Source organism: Cucurbita maxima, unplaced genomic scaffold (assembly GCF_002738345.1).
Source record: "Cucurbita maxima cultivar Rimu unplaced genomic scaffold, Cmax_1.0 Cma_Scf00002, whole genome shotgun sequence".
NCBI classification, from domain to species: domain Eukaryota; kingdom Viridiplantae; phylum Streptophyta; class Magnoliopsida; order Cucurbitales; family Cucurbitaceae; genus Cucurbita; species Cucurbita maxima.
The window spans coordinates 4,343,505-4,352,590 of record NW_019272018.1 but is presented as its reverse complement, the minus strand read 5'-3'; the positions used below and the strand labels follow the sequence as shown (position 1 = coordinate 4,352,590).

Below are 9,086 nucleotides of genomic sequence, written 5' to 3'. Positions count from 1 at the left end.
AAAAAAAAAAAAAAAAAAAAAAAAAAAAAAAAAAAAAAAAAAAAAAAAAAAAAATCATTATCGTATTAATAAACATAAAATGAATTACAAAAAAAAATTTGAAATTATAGAGATTTATTAAAAGATGAAGAAGTCAAATGGTATATTTAACAAACTAACTATGAAACCTATTATAACTCTGCTTTTTAAGTTGGAAAAATTGAAATACTCTCCATTATAATAAATATTATCATTTAAAAAAGTCAACCGTGGAGAGAAGACATTTGGTCTAATGGCTTTGAAAAGTATAGTATTGGATAAAGCTATTCATACTAATTACATGGAGAAATGAATTTGAAAAGTTTAATGTAGACAAGAAATTATACGAGGGGATGCTTCTATATGGTTCCTTACATTCATAATGATTATATCCATGGAAAAATAATGGACCACTAACCTTAAAATTCTCTCCAACCTAACACCACTATATCACATCCATCCTATGCTTCAAGGGCTACTATTGTCACAAATGAGTGGTATCAATATCAGTATCAATCAACTAACTAATAAAACAAATTAGATTTGTCAATCGAATCAATCAACGAGATAGACAGACTAAACACTGATCTCAGCGTAATTCAATAATCGATATACTAAAGTTAAAAATAACTTTGTGCATTGACAGTGTATACTAAAATTAAAATTATAGGACCATTTACTAAATAATCAAACTTAATCAGATTGGGCAAGAACAAAGTTAAAACAAAACTCAAATTCAAATGGCTCGCCCAAGTCCAATAGTTGGGCTCAAAAGCCATTTTAGCCCAAACTCACATCACATGCTCGTGGAAAAACTTCTATAAATGGAACAGTTGCTTCATAAATTAAACTCTCTATATTTGTTTGAGCTATAGCTATTCTATGGCTAATAGCTAAAACTGGTTTGTTAAGATATTTGTAACCAAGTCACCGATGTAATAGGCAGTCTCACAGTTTTAAAATGTATCTACATTCAGTTTCATTATCCTCACTACTCGAGTGAGATCTCATAACATGGAATCTTAAAAATTACAAGTTTGCCACACCCCAAGACCTATATATGAGAACTTCATTTCCAAGCCGATGCATAACTGATCCTAACCGTTTCTTTGTTGTTCCCAACTTGTAAATCAGTTATCTTTCCCGCCCCCCTTTTACATTCCTTTGAATGGACGAGTATTGGAAAGAATTGGAAGGCAAAAGAGTGCACGATCCTCTGACCCAAAAACATGGCGACCCTGTTCCACGAATTTGGGTTCAAGGCCCTCTCATAGTAGGCGCAGGACCATCAGGGCTAGCCACCGCTGCATGTCTTAAGCAAAAAGGTATTCAAACTTTGATCCTCGAAAGAGCCCAATGCATAGCTTCCTTGTGGCAGTTCAAAACCTACCACCGTCTGCGCTTGCATCTCCCAAAGCAATTTTGTGAGCTACCACTCATGCCTTTCCCCTCTCATTTCCCAACTTACCCAACCAACCAACAATTCTTGGCCTATTTGAGAGGCTATGCCAATTACTTTGAGTTGAACCCTGTGTTCAACAGCACGGTGACAAGGGCGGAGTGGGACGAGCGATGTGGGTTTTGGAGGGTCAAGGCTGTTGGTGAAGGGAAATTGGTTAAAGAGACGGTTGTTGAGTATTTTTGCAAATGGTTGATTGTGGCTACCGGTGAAAATGCTGAACAAATTGTTCCTCAAATTGAAGGGTTGGAGGAATTTGAGGGCCCCGTTATTCATACTAGCTCTTACAAAACAGGTGGAGCGTTTGGCGGGAAGAAAGTTTTGGTCATTGGATGTGGGAATTCCGGTGTGGAAGTTTGTCTCGATCTTTGTGACTTCAACGCTTCCCCTCATCTCGTGGCTCGCAATTCAGTAAGCAAATGTTCAAAATGTTAGAAATCACTGCTCTCCATAATGTTGAAACAAATAATTGAACTGGGAAGAAGTTGCTTCAATTATTTGTTTCAACATATTTCGATCGTGGGTCATTTATAACATTATAAATGAGTTCGTGCATTGCTTTTCATTGCGGTAGTTGAGAAAACTTTTTGACATTTTGTTTTTGTTGTTGTTCTTGCAGGTGCACATTCTACCCCATGAGATGCTGGGAAGATCAACTTTTGGATTGTCCATGAGCTTGCTCAGATGGCTCCCCTTGCGTTTAGTGGATCAAATTCTTCTTATTCTTTCACGTTTTATACTCGGAGATACTGCCAGGTTGGGGCTCAGCCGCCCAAAACTTGGCCCTCTGCAGCTCAAGAATCTGTCTGGGAAGACGCCTGTTTTAGATGTTGGGACCTTTGCAAAAATCAAAACGGGCAAAATTAAGGTTTGGTTTGGTTTGTCAATTAATTCTCAATAATTTCTTTTAAATGTATTGATGTGGTTTTTATTTGGTGTTTAGGTCTGTCCAGGAGTGACCAGACTTAGCCGTCGTGCCGCCGAGTTTGTCGACGGCAGTGTCGAAAACTTTGATGCCGTCATTTTGGCCACTGGTTACAAAAGTAACGTGCCCTCCTGGCTAAAGGTGCATATCCTGTTTAAAGTTTAGTACTTTTTATTCATTGATCTCAGTATGATGATATTGTTAGAAATCATGTTGTCACTCTCGTAGCTTTACTTTGGACTTCATCGAAAGGTTTCATGCCAATGTCATAGATGTATTATTTATTATGAATTCATGATCATTCCTTAAATTAGTCAATGTGGGACTCCCTTCCAACCGTCCTCAACAAATATACTCTCGAAATTCAAAGATTTGGAAGTTAAATCTCGGGATTCTTAATTTACGTTGTAGTGAGAAAATTAAGAAGATGCATAATTAGAAACTAAAAAAAGGGTATGTCATATTTGCAGGAAAGCAATATGTTTAGTGAGAAAGATGGGATGCCAAGGAAGGAAATTTCAAATGGATGGAAAGGAGAATGTGGATTATATGCGGTTGGGTTCACAAAGAGAGGGCTGCTTGGGGTTTCAATGGATGCCAGAAGAATATCAGAAGATATTGAGCTTGTCTGGAAAGCTGATGAATCACAAATCCAAATCCACCATTAAAGGAACCCCTTTTGGGCTTACGAACACTAAAGTTGTGCACTTTCTTTCTTACTTTCGCCACAAATTGTGTTAGTACCACCAAAAATTCAAAGAGGATAATATTTGTTATTAATAAGTTTAGTCGTTACCTAAAATCTTTTAAAAATATCTTCCAAGTGAGTTTTGTATTGAATGATGACTGAAATCATCATATATTTCATTCTATGGGACCATACACATAACATTAATGAAGGTTTGAAGAAATTGGAAGCGATGGTAGAACAACCCCATAAATGAGCTAATACTCAAACTCATAATTGGCGATTGAATGGAATGATAGAGAGGTTTATGAATATGAAGTAAGGTATATTGAGGGACCATTTATGAGTGGTGACCTTATTTTGATGAAAGCAACCAGATAATAAAAAGGGTATAACAAAGAAAGAGGGAAGAAGGGAGAAATGAAGCTACAAAAACGTCCCTTCAAGATTAGGTTTCAAAATGTTAAATGTTGTACCCCTTTCTTCACCCTTATCGCTTCCCATTTCCCCCATCCTTATCATTAACTCGGACCACTGTTCATTTTCACCAGCGTTTACACACTCCCACCATCCCCACAAACTTCATCAACTTTAATCAACCAGGGAATGAGATTCAAACTCTTCATGGATTGTTTTGACAATGGTGACTAATTTTGATCCGTTCAATAGTTGAAAATCGATACGTTGAAATGTTAGTGACGAGAGTGTGGGAGCTGGAGTAAGGGAGATGAGAGTAGAGAGTTAGGTGTGGAGATGGGGATGTGAGATCCCACATCGGTTCTCGGGAGGGGAACAAAAAATTTCTTATAAGGGTTTGGAAACCTTTCCCTACCAGATGCGTTTTAAAAGTGTGAGACTGATGACCATATGTAACTGGCCAAAATGGACAATATTTGTTAGCGATGGACTTTAGCGGTTACAAATGGTATCCGAGCTAGGCACCGGGTGGTGTGCAAGCGAGGACGCTGGTCTCCAAATGAGTAGATTGTGACATCTCACATCCGTTGGAGAGAAAAAACAAAGCATTTCTTATAAACCTCTCCTATCTTTAGCTAACGCGTTTTAAAATTGTGAGACTAACAGCTATAACTAACCAATAAAAATGCATAATATCGGTTAGCGGTAGGTCCCATGCTACTAGGATGAAAGTAACACATATTTGTAAGAGAGAGGAATGTGCGATAGGATTTGAGAAGATTTGGTGGGCTTTATTCCGACCGAATGGAGATGATGAGAACACAAATAGAATCTTTATTGGCTTCATAATAATACATACTCTGTGTGTGTGAGAGAGAGAGAGAGAGAATGAGCATGAAGGGATGAAAGGGTTTGCAGGAACGGGTGGCCTACTAATAATTGTATTTGGTCCATAAAACATCCCATATTACCATATTTCTAAGTTAAAAAGATGGAAGCAAGCAAGGCAGTTGGGAGAAAGGGACCATATTTCACGTGAGAAGATTACATTACATTACATGGAGCAGCCCCATGCAGCAGCCCTTTCCCTCAGCACCATGCTTTTCCCTTCCATTTTGGACCATTCCATATCGTTGTTCCTGCCTCTCCTCCTACGCCTTTTAATTCTCAACTGCTCCTTTTTGGTATTCTATATCTTTCACCAGTAGGCCTTTCGCCATAAGTTAAAGGACGCTATGTTTAACCACTATGGTGTCATTACTTTCACGCCCACACACCATTCAATTCTATTCCCCCAACCCCAATAATATCATATTCTTCGGATTGGCACCATAGTTTGTATTCCCTGCGCACGCATTCCACACCCCGAACACATGTGAAGTGGGGTTTACTCTTTGACCTTTTAATCTTGACGTTACAAACAAAACTAATGGAGAAATACGCGTGCTTTGTTTGCCTTACTTCACTTAGTACTATATTGATTTGTATAGCATTTCATGCTTATTCTCACACATTCCTTTCCTTTCTTAACGCTCTAACCTCATCGCTAGCATACATTGTTCTCTTTGGCTTTCCCTTGCAGGCTTCCTCTTAAGATTATAAGACGAGTTTTAAAAACTTTGAGCGAAAATCCGAAAGGAAAAACCCAAAAAGAATAATACATGCTAACAGTGTACTAGGACAATTACAAAAGATTAAAATCGTCATTTTGCTCCAAATACTTGATTGCTTACAAAAATAAATGGATATGTCATTTCACTATCAAACTTTTTCCACCCTACCTCATTTGGTTGGTAACTTGTACCTCAATCCCAATAACGAGTGATCGTGCTTTCATTGTGGATCAGGTGTCACTGAAACGTTGTAATAAAGAAGAGGTGGGCATGCCAGGTTGAATAGTATCCAATAGTTATTAAAAGACAGCTAAATTGAATACTTTTTGAATCGTACGACTTCATTCACTTTTTTAACACTAAAAGTTTGGATTTCGAACATACATTTGAAAGAGAGAAAGAAAGAAAGGGGTGGGTCATGTAGTATTTTTTTTTTTTTTTTGGGTTTTTTTTTAGAGGAATTGGATGTGATATGTGTGGGTGTTAATAGGCATAGCTTTATATGAAGAGGGTGATAAGGGCAAGACATGCATGCAGGCGTGTGAGAAAGAAGAAGACCACAAATCCTTCATATACACCACACCACAGGCTGATGACACAGACTCTTCATACTTGCACGAACTTGATTACCAAATAAAGGGCTGGGCCGAGAACATTGGAGCTGCCAATGGATCGCTAATTACACCAAAAGCCCAAGCTCAATCCCAATACTAATCCTTGATGCTCTTGAAATGATTGATCATAGATTTGGTCCATCCAGCTCTTCCTAAAGTCCCCCAACGAATCCCTTTTTAAATGCTTTTCTTCCTACAAACACCCTTTTGGATCTCCTTTTTACTCTCATCGGATTCCACGATCCTTTTGGTCAAATTTTAATAAGAGCCCATTATTATTTCCATTAAAAAGAAGAAAACAAAACAAGGATTGTTCATTATGATTTGGATAATTAAAATCCAAATACTTGATTACCAAACACTTTTTTAAAAAGGAAAACTGTTGTGTAAGACATTAGTGACTTAGAATCCAAGGCTTATGCCCTTAATTTGGGTAGTTTCTTAGGAAAAGAAACGCAAATTAGCATCCATTTCAACATCCGGATTAGGCGCTGACAGCCACCTTGATTTCCACAAAACCCCAAAAAAGTAATTGTCTTTTCTACTCATTCGAAGCAAAAACGACCGTCGAACTCAAAAAACGATTATTTCTTCATAAACATTCAAATCAAACTACGTTACACACACAACTCTATCATTAAATCTATGAACTCAGATGAATCATAATAAACACTGAATCAAATTCCAAATGATACCCATTAAAATATGGTCTACCAGAAATCCGAGGACCAAAATTCAAATTTTGTTGTGTTGAGAAGACGAGGAGTTAGAACAGAATTCAGCGAACATGTCCATGAAGAATGTGTCCACAATTTCGAGGTATGTTGGACAAGTGAGGCGAGAGTAGTAATGAAGGATCTCTTCAATATCCAAACTATGATCCACATTTCTCGCGTCTAATTTTTCCAACTCTTTGATTTTCTTGGCAACCAAACACACTCTCCTCTCATCGTACTCGTACAACCTACGACTCCTCTTCGACCTCGATTCCCTGTTTTCTTGGGATTTCCTTTGATGGGTCGCTCCAATTTTGATGCTCTGTTCATTTTTTTCAACTCTGTCCATCTGGGTCTTGTCGATCGTCTTCGAAAAATGAACTGCATTGTTGCCATTACTCTTCGTAAAGCTTCCATTTTGGACCTCATCTTTAGCCATTTCGGGGCCGGCGGTGAAGGGCGGCGCCGCCTTGGGTAGGCGATGGTAGGTGTTGGAGAAGAAAGATTTGAAGTTACATATGGTTTTTTTGAAGAATTTTTTGGTGGTGGAAATGGAGGGTAGTAGGAACATTGAGGGGTTTTGTTTTGGTGAGTGGCGATGGAGTTGAATTGTGTTATTTGGACAGAGGAAGAAGAAGAAGTAGGAGAAGACAATAAATACGAGAGAGGGCTTGGAGTTGGTCATTATGATCTCTCGTTGAAGATTTCTTCATAGAGTAAAGAAAGCCGGAGGAGCCCACCCGATGGATCACTGTTTTCTTTATCTAATAATGATATTATCTATTTGAATATAAATTTTTACGATTTTATTTTTTGTTTATTCAAAAAAGATCTTGTTTCAATAAAAATGTATTTCTTACTTATAAACTCATTTCTTTTAATCATGCAGTGGGGAGTCTCTCCCAATAATTTTCAATATTTGACACTCCAATTATATCTAATAATATCATATTTTGTTTTGGTTTAAGTTGTGTTGTTTGGTCTTTTGTTCTCCAATTTCAAGAAATTCATAAAGGGAAGATTTGATCCAAAGGGACTGTTTGTGTTTCTCCAAAGTTGTCCCTGGTTGGTGCATTTAGCCTTTTTAGGAGGAACATAGGAGCGGGTAGTTGTCCCTTAAAAATCACTTCTTTTTTCTCTCTCAATTTCAAAATTAAACCTAAATTTTAGTCTCTATTTAATTTAATTTTAACAAAAATCAATGTAAGAATCGCTATTAATTTCAATAAAATCGAGATTATAAGAATATTTATTTTAAAAAAACATGTTTTAAACAATGAAATTTCATTAAAATGGTAACAAGTTTAAATTTAGAATAAAAATGGATAAATTTAAGGGTATTTATTGTAATAAAAATGAAACATTATCCATATAATTAGGAAGTGAGTGTAATTATAAGCTTAAATTGTAATGTGGTTTGTTATGATAATTTGATATGATGCATCCAAAATGGCAGAGTATGAGTTGAAATTTAGAATTTGAATAATTATTCCTAATAAAGTACGAAAGCAAGTTATTACTTTTCAATGGCTTTGTTTGTGCATTCATTTGGCATTTGGGACAACAAAGCAATTCCGCTAATCACGCCATCAAAATTCAACATTTTCCTTGCTCATTCTTCTTTATTATTAATTTATTAATTAATGAGGTTAATCCCAAGCTTTAATTTTATTTTTAAAATATCAAAATTTCATGAATTGTAAAGAATTTGAGTTGTAATGTAACCGTACTTATATATGTTAGAATTGGTCAATCCATTAGAATAGCTTGAAGTTGGTCATGCCATAAGAATAGGCTTACTTCGTTAGTTTCCTATGAAATCGGATCTATTAGTTAATCTTTTGCCAATATAAATAGAATATGTCCTCAATAGTGTGAGGTACAGTTTTGCATAAACTTGATATGGTATCAGAGCCCAAATAAGATCCACGAGATCCATAGCCTCTGCTGTTAAACATGTCAATCCCAATCAACACAATGTCTTCTCCGTCGATCAGTCAGGTGATTAGTGTTAAGCTTACACAAGAAAATTATCTACTGTGGTCTACCCAAATCCTTCCCTACTTGCGTAGCCAAAACCTTGTTGGTTTTGTGGATGGATCCATGCCTGCACCAAGCCAGACGATCGCCGTTGAACCAAGTGAAGAAACAGGGAATCGCAAAATTATCATCAACCCTGAGTTCACAGTCTGGTACCCCCAGGACCAGCTGGTACTCAGCCTCATCAACTCATCAGTCACTGAGGAGGTTCTCAGCACGATGGTTGGAATCACCACTGCACGAGAAGCCTGGATTACGCTGGAGCGACAATTTGCTTCCACATCTCGAGCAAGAGCAATGCAGATCCGTATGGAACTCTCTACTATCCAGAAAAAGGACATGACAATTGCTGACTACTTTCGTAAAGTAAAACATCTTGGTGATACACTTGCTGCCATTGGCAAGCGAATAGAGGATGAAGAACTCATCGCCTACATGCTGCAAGGACTTGGTCCAGATTATGATCCTCTAGTCACAAGCATTACAACCAGAACAGATGTATACACTGTCAGCGACGTGTATGCTCACATGCTGAGCTATGAGATGCGGCACTTGCGTAAGGGTACATTTGAGCAACTTTCATCTGCTAACAATGT

At 37.3% G+C, this 9,086-nt stretch overlaps 2 protein-coding genes and 1 non-coding gene across 3 annotated transcripts; 2 read left to right on the top strand and 1 right to left on the bottom strand.

Moving 5' to 3' along the window:
- Positions 1-1,132: 1,132 nt before the first annotated feature.
- LOC111472215 (indole-3-pyruvate monooxygenase YUCCA6-like) lies at positions 1,133-3,150 on the top strand. Its single transcript, XM_023117859.1, has 4 exons — positions 1,133-1,888; positions 2,097-2,345; positions 2,421-2,543; positions 2,873-3,150. Exons 1-4 carry the CDS (start codon positions 1,187-1,189, stop codon positions 3,068-3,070), a joined length of 1,272 nt encoding a protein of 423 aa, XP_022973627.1. The 5' UTR covers positions 1,133-1,186; the 3' UTR covers positions 3,071-3,150.
- Positions 3,151-6,330: 3,180 nt separating this feature from the next.
- LOC111472233 lies at positions 6,331-7,189 on the bottom strand. Its single transcript, XM_023117876.1, has one exon. It carries the CDS (start codon positions 7,133-7,135, stop codon positions 6,470-6,472), a length of 666 nt encoding a protein of 221 aa, XP_022973644.1. The 5' UTR covers positions 7,136-7,189; the 3' UTR covers positions 6,331-6,469.
- Positions 7,190-8,895: 1,706 nt separating this feature from the next.
- Positions 8,896-9,031, top strand: LOC111473231. Its single transcript, XR_002715607.1, has one exon. It is a non-coding gene; the product is annotated as a small nucleolar RNA Z247 (small nucleolar RNA).
- Positions 9,032-9,086: the final 55 nt, after the last annotated feature.

Excerpts from the sequence above, each read along its gene's own strand:
- LOC111472215 (XM_023117859.1), top strand. The coding sequence starts at position 1,187 with ATGGACGAGTATTGGAAAGAATTGGAAGGCAAAAGAGTGCACGATCCT. Across the intron at positions 2,346-2,420 it reads TCAAAACGGGCAAAATTAAG|GTCTGTCCAGGAGTGACCAG; the intron begins GTTTGGTTTGGT and ends TTTGGTGTTTAG. Across the intron at positions 2,544-2,872 it reads ACGTGCCCTCCTGGCTAAAG|GAAAGCAATATGTTTAGTGA; the intron begins GTGCATATCCTG and ends TCATATTTGCAG.
- LOC111472233 (XM_023117876.1), bottom strand. The coding sequence starts at position 7,135 with ATGACCAACTCCAAGCCCTCTCTCGTATTTATTGTCTTCTCCTACTTC.